The sequence below is a fragment of the Oncorhynchus gorbuscha genome, linkage group LG05, assembly GCF_021184085.1.
Source record: "Oncorhynchus gorbuscha isolate QuinsamMale2020 ecotype Even-year linkage group LG05, OgorEven_v1.0, whole genome shotgun sequence".
Classification (NCBI taxonomy): domain Eukaryota; kingdom Metazoa; phylum Chordata; class Actinopteri; order Salmoniformes; family Salmonidae; genus Oncorhynchus; species Oncorhynchus gorbuscha.
Window position 1 is genome coordinate 67,519,957 of NC_060177.1, and position 16,821 is coordinate 67,536,777.

The following is a 16,821-nucleotide window of genomic DNA, read 5'->3' on the forward strand; positions in this document are numbered from 1 at the left end:
TTGCCACTCCAGCTGCGCTGCTCCGATAACCAGTGGTGTAGTGCTGTTTTTGTAGGTGAGGGAGCGCAATTTATTTTTAAATTAACATCCTCAATCAAAAAGTTGTACCAACAGATGTAGCCTATTATTGAATAGGCGGTCATTATAGAATATGCATAAAATGCATCCTCCAGTTGAATACCCTCAAACACCAAGCTAAGCATACCTAATTTCAAAATAGGCCATCATCACTGTCAATTGTGAATGAGGTAGTTTGGAATTCGGTAGTGAGTGTTGCAACCGAGGACAGATCATTTACGTGCTTCACACTTCGGCGCTTACGTTCTGTGAGCTTGTGTGGCCTACCACTTCGAGGCTGAGCCAACGTTGCTCCTAGACAAACTAACTTGTTGAAAAGGTGGCACCCTATGACTGTGCAACGTTGAAAGTCACTGAGCTCTTCAGTAAGGCCATTCTACTGCCAATGTTTGTCTATGGAGATTGCATGGCTGTGTGCTCGATTGTATACACCTGTTAGCAGTAGCGATTTTAGCATGTAAATCTCGGTGTGGCAAAATAAAATAAAAATGTAGATGCATGCCAGCAAAGGACTATAACGGTGACCAAACTGTTAGTGCCTACATAAAGCTGTCCCAACAGCAGATTCCCAACACCTTACCACTGCTACACCTGGCTATCAGCAGAGCCGTGTCTGACAGCGAAACATTTAATTCAGCCTCATTTACTGCCTTTTAAACAAACATGGTTGACTTGCTTAAACAAATGTGACGATTGAGATGTACACACTATGGCATAAGGGGATGACGAGCAGATGAGGTAATCTGTCATTTCGAACTAGGCTGGACGTAGTCAATATAACTATTTGTTCAGCACTTTTGATATTTACAGCGACAGAACTCAGAACATGGCAATTCTTACTGGATTCTCCCTGTACACCAAGTCAGGACTGTGAGAAATAAAGGGGGCATATAAAACAAACAATGAAAGCTTTTACAATATTCAATGATGACATTTCTCTAAAATCAGGCTATAGGCTACAAGTGCACCACCAAGTCAGAACAGTTCACTAAATTATGAGGGGAAAAGGGACCAAATTATTAGGGTGAGAAACGTGGGCTAGTAACAGCTTAGTACACAACATACACTTAATATTACTTTCTTAGCTACAGTATACATATCTCCCTGGGATATTGCATCATTTATGTAGCACAATATTATACATTTTTTGACACACCTTATGGATGGCCACTTATCCGCTCGTCATCCCCTTATGCCAGAGTTTGTCAATTGTCAGTAGAAACCGCATTTGTTTAAGCAAAACAGCCATGTTTGTTTAAAAGGCAGTAAATGAGGCAGAATTAAATGTTTTGCTGCCAGACAATGCTCTGCTAATAGTCAGGTGTAACAGTGGTAAGGTGTTGGGACAGCTTTATGTAGGCCCTAACAGTTTGTGGGCACTGTTATAGTCCAATTAATGTATGGCTTAGTGTTGTTTTGTGTTGTGGCTTTGCCGGCATGCATCTAAAAAAAGAATTGTGGGAGTTTGCCTCACCAAGATTTACAGGCTCAAATCGCCACTGGAAAGGAGAACAGCACCCGGTTTGTTTGTGTAGCATCGGAATGTAAGAGCAAATTGTTTTTTTGCATCGTAGAGGACCGAAATTGTTTTAGGTTGTGGCACTCAAGTGAGAGTGTGACTCATTGCGGAAAAAAGGCACCAGGAAAGAAACTTCAATGTCACTCAGGTGTTCAATTTGAACACTTCCACGTTTCCATTTCCTGCAGGTACCCATTCTCCTGCATGCCAGCCTCCCTTTATGTTTCATTCATGACTCGAATGGCCTTAGGGATGTAAAGGACTTGTTAATTGTAAGGATTGTAAAATAATGTTGTGCTTTTGGAATTGTTCCCATTCTGACTCTTTATGTTCTAGACAATATGCTAGTTGAATGTAGAAATTGTAGTTGTAAAAGCTAATAATTGTAATATGCCTTACTTGTTTCACATTTTGTAATTCCAGTTGGATTTTGATGAAAGTAGCCTTGAAATGAATATTGTGTAATGTTATGTTTATGATAGAGATTTAAACAGGTCTTCATCTTCAGGTTTGAATGAGGAAATGTATTCCCCTATGATTATTCTTTCAATAAAGTTAGTTTTATTATTATATCACTTTTTTTGTCTTTCCTTATATGTAATACTGAATGCTATGTGTCATTTGTTTTGGTGCAGAGGTGTGTGTGATCACCGAACATCCCATAGAATGAGAAAATTCCATCGGTCACTAAAAGCTCTGTAACCAATTCACAGTAAAAAGGTACTTATATTCTGAGTTTAGATGATCAATCCTTAAAAAAACAAGGAAGAGTCAATATCCTCCAAGCTTTTATCTATCATTCTTTAGAAAGTTTGGTTTGGGAGAAAAGCATTGATTTTCATATAAGACACATTTTCACATGTTTTTCTTGACCGATTACAATTTGATTGATGTGTTGCGATTGTACGTCATATCAATTGAAAGAGCTGTTTTTCAGCTTTTAAAATGTATCATGTTTTCATATAAGGTTTAACACCAGCAAATGATTCTCATTTATGCACACAGAGGTCATGATTCAGTAAAAAAAAAGTACAATTCCCACCAGGCAGGAAAGGGTTATTAATGACAGTTATGACAGGGTTATTTGTCATTATGAAGCATTTAACATTGAACTTAACCCCTGCACGAATCATGGATCTTGGAGGTCTGGGAAAATGCACTGTAAGTGTAACTATGCCTACATAACATTTAGCCTTGAAAACAGTTATCATGGGGAGACAAATCCACAATAATGTAGGCCTATGGCATTGCAAAATCGAATGCTTTTAACCGAACGTTAAAACCTCTTACCGAAATAATCACCTTATAGTAGTCCTACTGTCATTCATGTAGAGCCAGCCTACTTGTTGGATAGATTGGATGCGTATTGGTGTCTTGCTGTAGGGTAGTTGTCTACTGATATTGTCGACTATCATCATCTGATCCATGAAAGCAAACAAAAAATGACAAAGCTAAATAAATGGTCTACTTCTTCTGGCCTAGGATGGCACGGAGAACACCAGTGCCTGTGCGCACCTGAAGAACAACGCAATGAGCGCTCTAAACAAATGATTGACTAAAGCAAACAATGATAAAATCAACAAATAAATCAATTGAATTTGGAAAAGGCAATAAAAAAAAAAAATCAAGGACAAATTGCAAACAAATGGCAAAAATGAGCACGTACAAAGGAAAGTCTATACTTACAGGAGCTCAGCTGAGGCCGAAATTCAGCACTGCTGAGTGGACAGCACCACCACATAGAAATAAATGGTTTAAACCACAATGTCAAACTCATTCCAAGGAGGGCTGAGTGTCTGCAGGTTGTCATTCCTACCTTGTACTTGATTGATGAATTAAAGTCACTAACTAGTAAGGAAATCACCTAGTTGTCTAGGTCTTAATTGAAAGGACAAACCAAAAACCAGCAGACAGTAGGCCGTCCATGGAATGCATTTGACACCCCAATTTTAAACCATGACAGAGGTGGGGGCCTTTTTTTAATTTTGATGCTTTAATTTTCATATTTACCACTACATTTCAAACAAATAGAGAATGGTTCAATTAGCATGATTTATAAACCCTCCTAAAGTTAGCTCTCCTAAATGCAACAAAAAGCTAACGTCTCATTCAGGGGAGCCAAGCCCCACCCCACCCCTGTAATTCACACCTTGATCCACAGGCTGTTCCATGTACTGTAGTAGCATATACTGTGTATGGTGCTGAGGAATATTAATTTAAGTTCTTCCAAACAAGATTTGGGTTCCAGTCAACATACCAACTACAAAATTGAGCAGTTTAGCTTATCCACCCACCCCAGTCACTCTTGGCAGCTGCTAGATTGAGTGGGTACAGCTCAGAGAATGTAAAGCTTCTATCTACTATCACTTCAAAACCTCACCATCTTCTTGCTCCCAGTCTGTCATAGGGATAAATAAAGCACTGAGCTCCAGATAAACCTTGGGTTTCACTCTGGACTCATGGAGAAAGAAGGGGTGAGGACAGAGAGAGAGGAGCAGGGATGAAGGGAGAGGAGAGCAGATGTGTGAAGGGATTAGGGTAGAGGAGAACAGGGATGAGGGGAGAGGGGGAAGGGAACATCAAATTAGTATGCAAAGCTGTTTTTTAAGGCTGCCCAACAATACTGTAAAAGAAATGACCGCTCACTCAACAGAGTGTGGACAGCCGTATACCTTCCAAAGGTCATTGTAAAGATAACTGTAGATATGCCTATAATATACAACATGAACCCATTTGTTAATATGGAATCCGTATGTACATATTACACAAAAGCACAAAAATGATTTAAAACAACTTCTGATCATCTTCCCTACTTCAGAGACTTCTAAAGCAGACATGTTTTCCCTGTCAATCAAGCAGTGTCTGCATATGTGGCCAAGTGTGGAAGAAGAGTTACTCAGATTGTACATTCTACTAGTACAATACTAACCAGTGTTGCGATTGGCTTAGTCCTTTATATTACTTCGTAAATATATATATATATATATATATATAATAATGTAAGATCTCAGTGTACAAAACATTAGCAACACCTTAATATTTCACCCTCCTTTGCCCTCAGAACAGCCTCAATGCGTTGGGGCATGGACTCTACATGGTGTCGAAAGCGTTCCACAGGGATGCTGGCCCATGTTGACTCTAACGCTTCCCACAAGTTGGCTAGATGTCCTTTGGGTGGTGGACCATTCTTGATAAACATGGGAAACTGTTGAGCGTGAAAAACCCAACAGCGTTGCAGTTCTTGACAAACTCAAACCGGTGCACCTGGCACCTACTACTATACTCCGTTCAAAGGCATTTAAACCTTTTGTCTTGCCCATTCACCCTCTTAGTTGCACAAATACACAATCCATGTCTCAAGGCTTAAAAATCCTTCTTTAACCCCTCAATCTACACTGATTGAAGTGGATTTAACAGGTGACATCAATAATGAATCATAGCTTTCACCTGGATTCCCTTGATCAGTCTCATGGCAAGAGCAGGTGTGCCTAATGTTTTGTGCACTCAGTGTATAGCTTATGGAATCCTTATTGGAACTAAATGTGGTATACCATTCCTAATTGATGATTCAAGTCAATTCAGAAAATGCACTTGTGCCATTTGTGAATATATCTGATTTTTAATAGTTCTGTTTCAAATGATGTACACACAAACGGTCAGTCAAAAAAACATTAGATTTCTCCTTCACCAGCTATTTTACAACTTCATCACATACACACTAGTCAGTTTGCCACACACAGACCAAGTAAATCCACTCATCTCCAAGTAGTGAAAGTGCTCACTGTGGAGCTGTTCCAGAGGGTTCTGATTCAATGACTCAAAAGTTTAAATATCCAATTAATTTTCCAAAGAGACTAGGTAAAACAGAATGGTGAAGTTGAGTTGGTCAGATTTTCTTCATACAAAAGACTTCATGATGTGTGCTACCTCTACAGTTAGTTTCCTATAGAGATAAAGTATAGAACATACAGGTGGTTTGAAGCCTCTATGACAGGTGGTAGAGGTACTTGACCAACTAAGAGGGGAGGAGAATGCAACAACCTGGCAGGGAGCCCAAGCAGCCCTGATTAACAGAGCGCACACAGCAGAAACAACATCCAAACATCTGTGGCCCTCACCCGCCTGCATGCCCAGAGTTAAAACTTCAATTACACTGCAAACACAAACCTGGGAATAAATCATGGAATTTCTTTAAAGAAGAAAAGGGGCAAGAATTAGGAAAAGAAAGGTATTGTATATAGTAGTGAGGCATATATTGCTGAGTTTACACAGGCAGCCTAATTCTGATCTATTTGGCAATCATTGGTCTTTTGACGAATCAGATCAGATCTTTCGCCAATAATTGGGCAAAATATCAGAATTGGGCTGCCTGTGTAAATGTAGCCTTAGATGTTGCTCCAACCCTCTAATAACAAATAGCACACAGGCACCCCAACACACAAATACATGCACACACACGGGGGGAGAGAGAGAGAGAGACCTGCTCCAAGAGACAGCAGAGATTGAGTACAACAACAATAAACAAGCCCAATGGGCACATCAAGAGCAAACAACAAACAACAAACTAAACACATATGTGACATGGTGTGTTCCAAAACATTTAGTGTCTCTTACTAGCTGGGACATCACATCCCTTTAAAATAAAAAGTGTTTGTGAGAGAGAAGAAGTGAAGACATTGAGAGAGGCGGGGGGGGGGGCTGAGTGAAGTGAGAACAGGAAGACAGCAGGTGCTTCACAGCCCCAAGATATGGGGAAACAACAATGTTTCTGTACTGCCACACTTTAATGTGAAGCACCAAAAGGTATGCTGACAGTAGAGATTTAACTGCTGATTACACACACTAAATATAGGTACTAATTTGCAGAGACGCGAGGCGAGGTGAGATAATCGTGAAAAGAGAAGACATCAGGGGTGGGGGTATGGAGAAACAGTCACAAGGAACAAGAGTCCATCGCATCACAGTCTCCTCCAGCAGCACTAGCTGAAAATCCCTACCAGGTGTGTCCCAGATTAGAGGCTCATGGGAGGAGGGTAAATGTAAATGTAAATTAGGGTGAACTGAATCAGATCAGCACGGGCTGGACTGGAGTTAAGCCATAATGCAAGGAAGATCTAACAGGGTAGTGAGCTCTCATTGAAGACGGACTAGACTTGGTGGGTTATGGGAAACACAACCCCAACCATGTTCAAGGTGAAGAAGACAAAGGCCATTCCAACTATTGACGTGAGTGACAGGATTGGTCTATAGAAAGCTTTGGGACCATGAGGGCTAGAGACTTCAGACTTAAATCAGATAAGGACTTGTAGAGTGGAGGGTTAGTGCTTGACAGAAAGAACAGATAGAAACCAGAGTCCCCAGGGAGGCACACAGACAGACAGCAAAGTTGGAGATTCTACAAGGAAAGGGTCTTTCAGAAGCCTGTATGTCAGGAGGAGAAGCGGGAGGAGAGGGTCAGGAGGGTTGGGGGTCCAGGAGGTCCCTCCAGTCAGGGCCAGTCTCCAGTCTCCATGCCTCAGGTTGCGCACCCTACTTCAGCCCTGTCAGGGGTTCAGTTCTTCAGCACTGCCTCGTAGCACTGGAACACACACTGGGACACCTCTGGTGCTCTGCACTTCAGAGAGATCTGAGGAGAGAGAAGAGAGAGTTAGTTACTACATGGTCTGCCTGGGCAAGGAGATAGTAGTCCTTCTGTTAGCAGGTGTTAGGTGTTGAGAGCACCTGGTCAATAAGAACACTAGTTCAGATGTTCAGCCAAAGCAAAACCGTTTCAAAAGCCAGCGTGACATGCTGGAGAACAAACGTCAGGTAGAAGCTATTGTTTTAGAAAGACATGGACAAGCTAGCTAAGCAGTCAACAATATACAGTACATTTCTATTTAATAACTCAAATCAACAAAACAGCTCAGTGTCATTTCTTCATAAACAACAAATATAATCTCTCATGTGGAGCAGATGCTGCCATCGTCTTTATCTCAGGAGTCAAGTGCTATGAGAGATGAACTATAGTTCAGTAATCTTAAACAGAATCACACTTTTCCTGGTCATCATTTGATCGAACATCCTTAAGAGAGAGAGAGAGAGCCTTTTCAGGGATGAGGAAGCTGTATGGACGGGATGAAGGCTAAGTCGCCGGGCCACTTTTTCATACCTTCAAGAAAAGCTCCTTTCGATATGCTAGTCTAGTCAGTTAGTGCAATGCAACTGTAATGGCAGGACTTTAAGCACCGTCTGTTTAATAAGCATGGTAATTATTTCAGCAGCTTCACTGACTCATGACTGAAGAGAAGAGTGAATAGCTCCCAACCTCCTCTATTCCCACCATTTCAGCAGAGGCATTTTGTTTCATTTTATTTGCGGGGGAGAATTTATTAGCATTATAAATGCTGCCTTTTATTCAATCTTATCAGCTTGGAGCAGAAAAAAAAAATGTCTCATTCCTTCTCTCCTTGTGAAGTTGAGAGAGTCTGTTGCTGCAGGAACTAATAGAGCTCTTAGCTAGCTGCATGAACTAATAGAGCTCTTAGAGGCAGTTTCCTTTTCATTAGAGCTCATGCAGGAAAAGCGCAAAATTCTGTGTGTAGCCGTGCGTTTGCAGCAGTACCACTGTAGCCGTGCGTTTGCAGCAGTACCACTGTAGCCGTGCGTTTGCAGCAGTACCACTGTAGCCGTGCGTTTGCAGCAGTACCACTGTAGCCGTGCGTTTGCAGCAGTACCACTGTAGCCGTGCGTTTGCAGCAGTACCACTGTAGCCGTGCGTTTGCAGCAGTACCACTGTAGCCGTGCGTTTGCAGCAGTACCACTGTAGCCGTGCGTTTGCAGCAGTACCACTGTAGCCGTGCGTTTGCAGCAGTACCACTGTAGCCGTGCGTTTGCAGCAGTACCACTGTATCCGTGCGTTTGCAGCAGTACTACTGCAGCAGTGTGTTTGAGGTGCCAGGGTGATTGTGGTGATTGACAGTTCCGGCTGGCTCGTGCTTAGCAGTTCTAATAGCAATTGTCATTAACTGGCCAGAAGCATTTGAAGTCCCATTAGACAGAGGTTCACACCAGGTCCCTCTCTGACCCATGGGACAGGAGATCACACTGCTGTACCATGGTGACAGAGTGTCCCCCAGCACTGCATTGGTACATTCCACAGTGCTGCGCTAGACGAGTGGGAACACTACACAACTCTTCCCTCCAGGGCTGCCGCTGCTCTGTGTACTGCTGGCTCTTTACTAATGCATAATGGTGCTGGCATGATTAGTCAGCAACACACAACCTAGGCCAAGTTGGAGAAAACGGGGCCTAGCTGGCTGTCATAAGGATCAGCTTATTAAACCAGGTTGTAGAAAAGCTCTGATCAACTAGGTTTACATGGTGTGGGCATTTTGCTTAAGGCTTTGTAAAATGCTGCTGAATAATCTGCCTGTGAGTCAATATGAGGGTGGCGTGTGAAGGAGAGAGTGAGAGAATAAAGGACAGAGGAGAAAAATAACTAGCTGTAGAGAACAGTGACTGGTAGAAACAGTGCAGGTGGGTGGTGGTAGTGTTTTAGGAGAATGGAAGAAGATTTAGGAAGATGTAAAGATGCTGTGATTTCTGCACCATATAAGGATACCCGAGATTGAACGATGAGTGGGGGAAGAAGGAGGGTTGAAAGTTGAGTAAATAGAAGTTGTGTATGGTGGCACGGTCTTGGCGCTGGCTGTACCAGAGCACCATTCTCCCACAAACCCCTGCAATTAGCCACTCTTGGGGAGGGGGGAGTGAACCAGCCCTTGCCATTGGTCATGCTGTTGCCATGGGGACGAGAGGTGAGGGCCCGGTGCTCCACTTTAAAAGACAGAGCTAAGAAGCAGAGCATCATGGGATAACAGGGACCAAATATGTGGGGTGATGGAGGAGCACTGGGGTTAGCAACGTTACGTTAGTGTAGACCCAGTTAGTATAGAAGATTTGGTTGTTAGCAACCAAACTGACATGTGCTCAACTATGAGGCAAAACAGACAGGGTTGGCTTAGATTGTTGACATGTAAACTACATTAGTTAGTCTCCAACGTTTATTGAAAACAAATACATTTGAACAATGAGCACTTCTCTCAAATACATTATTACAGTTGTTGGTTACCTAGCGAATTTTTGCCATATTAGCATAGACATGACATCCGTCAAGACACCACAAAATGGTATCAAGAACAAGACACAACTAGCTGAAACGAGCCACTTACGACCCCCCACATGGCAGCTTCTTGGCATTATTGTTAGCTATCTGGCCATCCAGAATCACAACAGACTTTTGCCCCACTGAATCACGCGCATCGCTTGTGACGTTGTCAGCTAGCCAATATATTAGAGTTAGGAGGGCATCATTTCTTAACTGATGTCAGCTTTACTGCCTTCGTACAGGGAGCTGTGGAATCTTCCCACAGGCTGAGTACGATCCACAGTGTTCTGTTCTCATGCTAAAAATAACTGCTCAACACAAGCATGTGTCAGGTTGACTTTCACGTGTTGTACTGAGAGAGCATCAGCTCCATGCAGCAGCAGCACAGAGATGTGAGAGTGCATGCTGCACATGGGAAAAATGTTAGCATCTTCAGTGAAGATCCAGATCTTCTGATGGTAGTCATCTGTAGGGAGGAAGAGAGCCTTAAGGGGTAGTAGGAATAGGAGAAAGCAACAGAAAGAGGGCATATCCTGACAGGTGTTCAGGCTGAGAGATATATATGAAAAGGAAAAAAACTCAAAATCCTAGACAAATTAAGAACAGCACAAGTGGAGACAAAAACACAGCAACTACAAAAATGACTACAGACATACTAACAGAACAAGACAACAGTCAAAGGCTGATCAAACACCTCAGTTGAGTCATTTCACAGACTGAAAACTCATTCATCTCCTGAACAAAAATACCAATAGACCAACAAATACAGAGGCTTCAACCACTGACAGATGAGTCAAGCTGAATGCACAATGAACTGTGGAGGAATTACATTTAAAATGCTACATTTGAGCGAGATGGATAAAACAGATTGACTGACCGAAATGGACTCATCTGGGCTGGGGAAACAAGACAGTAAATGCCTGTATAATGAATAAAAACATGATCCTAAAGCACATTGACAAACGAGATGGGCTGAGGAGTCACGTCAAGGTCAGTGTTTTGAAATACTCATGCACCATGTCCTGGGCTACTGCTAATAATCAAGTAAGCAGACAACAGTACAATGACACACAATGCGTCACAAATGAAACAATACACAGACACGCCCCCTCGGGTGAAATACTCTTAGCCAGCAGGGTTGGTGGTGATGATGACTAAAACTCACCCATACACACTCCAGATCATCCCCATCTCTCGTCACCCGCACTCCATCCCTACACTCCAGATCATGCCCATCTCTATTCATCCCTACACTCCAGATCATCCCCATCTCCATCCCTACACTCCAGATCATGCCCATCTCTATTCATGGCCATCTCTATTCATTCCTACACTCCAGATCATGCCCATCTCTATTCATCCCTACACTCCATCCCTACACTCCAGATCATGCCCATCTCTATTCATTCCTACACTCCAGATCATGCCCATCTCTATTAATTCCTACACTCCAGATCATGCCTCTCTATTCACCCCCACTCCAGATCATGCCCATCTCTATTCATTCCTACACTCCAGATCATGCCTCTCTATTCACCCCCACTCCAGATCATGCCCATCTCTATTCATTCCTACACTCCATCCCTACACTCCAGATCATGCCCATCTCTATTCATGGCCATCTCTATTCATTCCTACACTCCAGATCATGCCCATCTCTATTCATCCCTACACTCCATCCCTACACTCCAGATCATGCCCATCTCTATTCATTCCTACACTCCAGATCATGCCAATCTCTATTAATTCCTACACTCCAGATCATGCCAATCTCTATTAATTCCTACACTCCAGATCATGCCAATCTCTATTCATCCCTACACTCCAGATCATGCCCATCTCTATTCATCCCTACACTCCATCCCTACACTCCAGATCATGCCTCTCTATTCACCCCCACTCCAGATCATGCCCATCTCTATTCATTCCTACACTCCAGATCATGCCAATCTCTATTAATTCCTACACTCCAGATCATGCCAATCTCTATTCATCCCTACACTCCAGATCATGCCCATCTCTATTCATCCCTACACTCCATCCCTACACTCCAGATCATGCCTCTCTATTCACCCCCACTCCAGATCATGCCCATCTCTATTCATCCCTACATTCCATCCCTACACTCCAGATCATGCCTATCTCTATTCATCCCTACACTCCATCCCTACACTCCAGATCATGCCTCTCTATTCACCCCCACTCCAGATCATGCCCATCTCTATTCATCCCTACACTCCATCCCTACACTCCAGATCATGCCTATCTCTATTCATCCCTACACTCCAGATCATGCCCATCTCTATTCATCCCCACTCCATCCCTACACTCCAGATCATGCCTCTCTATTCACCCCCACTCCAGATCATGCCCATCTCTATTCATCCCTACACTCCAGATCATGCCTCTATTCACCCCCACTCCAGATCATGCCCATCTCTATTCATCCCTACACTCCATCCCTACACTCCATCCCTACACTCCAGATCATGCCTATCTCTATTCATCCCTACACTCCAGATCATGCCCATCTCTATTCATCCCCACTCCATCCCTACACTCCAGATCATGCCTCTCTATTCACCCCCACTCCAGATCATGCCCATCTCTATTCATCCCTACACTCCATCCCTACACTCCAGATCATGCCCATCTCTATTATCTCTATTCATCCCTACACTCCAGATCATGCCCATCTCTATTCATCCCTACACTCCATCCCTACACTCCAGATCATGCCTCTCTATTCACCCCCACTCCAGATCATGCCCATCTCTATTCATTCCTACACTCCAGATCATGCCCATCTCTATTAATTCCTACACTCCAGATCATGCCAATCTCTATTCATCCCTACACTCCAGATCATGCCCATCTCTATTCATCCCTACACTCCATCCCTACACTCCAGATCATGCCTCTCTATTCACCCCCACTCCAGATCATGCCCATCTCTATTCATCCCTACATTCCATCCCTACACTCCAGATCATGCCTATCTCTATTCATCCCTACACTCCATCCCTACACTCCAGATCATGCCTCTCTATTCACCCCCACTCCAGATCATGCCCATCTCTATTCATCCCTACACTCCATCCCTACACTCCAGATCATGCCTATCTCTATTAATTCCTACACTCCAGATCATGCCAATCTCTATTCATCCCTACACTCCAGATCATGCCCATCTCTATTCATCCCTACACTCCATCCCTACACTCCAGATCATGCCTATCTCTATTCATCCCTACACTCCAGATCATGCCCATCTCTATTCATCCCCACTCCATCCCTACACTCCAGATCATGCCTCTCTATTCACCCCCACTCCAGATCATGCCCATCTCTATTCATCCCTACACTCCAGATCATGCCTCTCTATTCACCCCCACTCCAGATCATGCCCATCTCTATTCATCCCTACACTCCATCCCTACACTCCAGATCATGCCTATCTCTATTCATCCCTACACTCCAGATCATGCCCATCTCTATTCATCCCCACTCCATCCCTACACTCCAGATCATGCCTCTATTCACCCCCACTCCAGATCATGCCCATCTCTATTCATCCCTACACTCCATCCCTACACTCCAGATCATGCCTATCTCTATTCATCCCTACACTCCAGATCATGCCCATCTCTATTCATCCCTACACTCCATCCCTACACTCCAGATTATGCCTCTCTATTCACCCCCACTCCAGATCATGCCCATCTCTATTCATCCCTACATTCCATCCCTACACTCCAGATCATGCCCATCTCTATTCATCCCCACTCCATCCCTACACTCCAGATCATGCCTCTCTATTCACCCCCACTCCAGATCATGCCCATCTCTATTCATCCCTACACTCCATCCCTACACTCCAGATCATGCCTATCTCTATTCATCCCTACACTCCAGATCATGCCCATCTCTATTCATCCCTACACTCCATCCCTACACTCCAGATCATGCCTCTCTATTCACCCCCACTCCAGATCATGCCCATCTCTATTAATTCCTACACTCCAGATCATGCCAATCTCTATTCATCCCTACACTCCAGATCATGCCCATCTCTATTCATCCCTACACTCCATCCCTACACTCCAGATCATGCCTCTCTATTCACCCCCACTCCAGATCATGCCCATCTCTATTCATCCCTACATTCCATCCCTACACTCCAGATCATGCCTATCTCTATTCATCCCTACACTCCAGATCATGCCCATCTCTATTCATCCCCACTCCATCCCTACACTCCAGATCATGCCTCTCTATTCACCCCCACTCCAGATCATGCCCATCTCTATTCATCCCCACTCCATCCCTACACTCCAGATCATGCCTCTATTCACCCCCACTCCAGATCATGCCCATCTCTATTCATCCCTACACTCCATCCCTACACTCCATATCATGCCTCTCTATTCACCCCCACTCCAGATCATGCCCATCTCTATTCATCCCCACTCCATCCCTACACTCCAGATCATGCCTCTCTATTCACCCTCACTCCAGATCATGCCCATCTCTATTCATCCCCACTCCATCCCTACACTCCGCTCTGCTGTCACTGAAGTTATTCTTATCCACCAGTCTTTCCAAGATTTCGCTCTCCTTCAATAAAAAGTTGTTCTCAGTCCCTCCCCTGTCTCTGTGCTCACCGTGTAGTTGGGGTTTCCAGCCTGCACCCTCAGTTCAGCCAGCACCCAGATGCCATTGGACAGTTTGATGGACATGTAAAGCATGTCCTGGCCCTCCACCGTGCGCTTGGCTATGGTGAAGATGTTACTGCCCTGCAGCTTGCTGCTGGCTGCATCTGTTTTGGGGGATAAGAGAATAACCCTCAAACACAATCTGTGTCACTTCTTCAACTTGAAATACACAGTTCATTTTAAGACGTTATATTGTCAGTTCAGAAAGTTCAAACCCCGAGAATTTTTCCACTTTGTTACTATACAGCCTTATTCTAAATTGTATTAAATCTATATTTTTTTGCAATCTACACAAAATACCTATCATGACAAAGAAAAACACAGGTTTAGAAATATGTGCACATTTATTAAAAATAAAAATACCTTATTTACATAAGTATTCAGACCCTTTGCTATGAGACTCGAAATTGAGCTTAGGCGCATCTGTTTCCATTGATCATCCTTGAGATGTATCTACAACCTGGGAGTTCACCTGTGGTAAATTCAATTGACTGGACATTTTATTTATTTCACCTTTATTTAACCAGGTAGGCCAGTTGAGAACACCTTTATTTAACCAGGTAGGCCAGTTGAGAACACCTTTATTTAACCAGGTAGGCCAGTTGAGAACAAGTTCTCATTTACAACTGCGACCTGGCCAAGATACAGAAAAGCAGTGCGACACAAACAACAACAACAGAGTTACACATGGGATAAACAAACGTACAGTCAATAACACAATTGAAAAATCTATATACAGTGTGTGCAAATGTAGTAAGATTAGGGAGGTAAGGCAATAAATATTCCATAGTGGCGAAATAATGACAATTTAGCAATTAAACACTGGAGTGATCGATGTGTAGAAGATGAATGTGCAAGTAGAGATACTGGGGTGCCAAGGAGCAAAAAAAATAAATAACATGGGGATGAGGTAGTTGGGTGGGCTATATACAGGTGCAATGATCGGTAAGCTGCTCTGACAGCTGATGCTTAAAGTTAGTGAGGGAGATGAGTCTCCAGCTTCAGTGATTTCTGCCATTTGTTCCCGTCATTGGCAGCAAACTGGAAGGAAAGGCGGACAAAGGTTGAGTTGCATTTAGTTTTACTTGCATTTAAGAGCAGTTGGATCCCACAGAAGGAGTGTTGCATGGCATTGAAGTTCGTCTGGAGGTTAGTTAACACAGCGTCCAAAGGGCCAGATGTATACAGAACTGTTTTGTCTGCGTAGAGGTGGATCAGAAAATCACCAGCAGCCAAAGTGACATCATTTATGTATACAGAGAAAAGAGTTGGCCCGAGAATTGAACCCTGTGGCACTCCCATAGGGACTGCCAGAGGTCCGGACAACAGGCCCTCCGATTTGACACACTGAACTCTGTCAGAGAAGTAGTTGGTGACCCAGGCAAGGCAGTCACTTGAGAAACCAAGGCTGTTGAGTCTGACGATAAGAATGGGGTGATTGACAGTCAAAATCCTTGGCCAGGACGATGAATACAGCTGCACAGTACTGTCTTTTATCGATGGCGGTTATGATATTGTTTAGGACCTTGAGCATGACTGAGGTGCACCAGCTCGGAAACCAGATTGCATAGTGGAGAAGGTACTGTGAGATTTGAAATGGTCGGTGATCTGTTTAACGTGGCTTACGAAGACCTTACAAAGGCAGGTTAGGATAGAGATAGGTCTAACTGTTTGGGTCTAGAGTGTCTCCGATGACCGCGGAAGCTTTCCCGTCTTTAGGGATATCAGACAATACGAGAGAGAGGTTGAAGAGGCTAGTAATAGGGGTTGCAACAATTGCGGTGGATAATCTTAGAAAAAGAGGGTCCAGATTGTCTAGCTCTGCTGATTTGTAGGGGTCCAGATTTTGCAGCTCTTTCAGAACATCAGCTATCTGGATTTGGGTGAAGGAGAAATGGGGGATGCTTGGGCAAGTTGCTGTGGGGGGTGCAGAGCTGTTGACCGGGGTCAGGGTGGCCAGGTGGAAAGCATGGCCAGCCGTAGAAAAATGCTTCTTGAAATTCTTGATTATCGTAGATTTATCAGTGATCACAGTGTTTCCTAGCCTGAGTGCAGTGGGAGGAGGTGCTCTTATTCTCCATGGACTTTACAGTGTCCCAGAACATTTTGGAGTTTGTGCTACAGGATGGAAATTTCTGTTTGAAAAAGCTAGCCTTTGCTTTCCTAACTGCCTGTGTATATTGGTTCCTAACTCCTAAAGTTCCTAAAGTTGCATATCGTGGGGGCTATTCGATTCTAATGCAGTACGCCACAGGATGTTTTTGTGCTGGTCAAGGGCAGTCCGGTCTGGAGTGAACCAAGAGCTATATTTGGTTAATAGCACTTTTAAAGAATAACCAGGCATCCTCTACTGATGGAAT

The 16,821-nt window shown here is 43.7% G+C and overlaps 1 protein-coding gene across 1 annotated transcript in view; it reads right to left on the reverse strand.

The window, feature by feature from the left end:
* Positions 1 to 5,194: 5,194 nt before the first annotated feature.
* Positions 5,195 to 16,821, reverse strand: part of LOC124036362 (AP-1 complex subunit beta-1-like) — a 43,720-nt gene continuing 32,093 nt past the window's right edge. The window contains 2 exon segments of the mRNA XM_046350859.1: positions 5,195 to 7,223; positions 14,411 to 14,565. Of these exon segments, the coding sequence (XP_046206815.1) occupies positions 7,149 to 7,223; positions 14,411 to 14,565 (230 nt within the window). The 3' untranslated portion in view covers positions 5,195 to 7,148.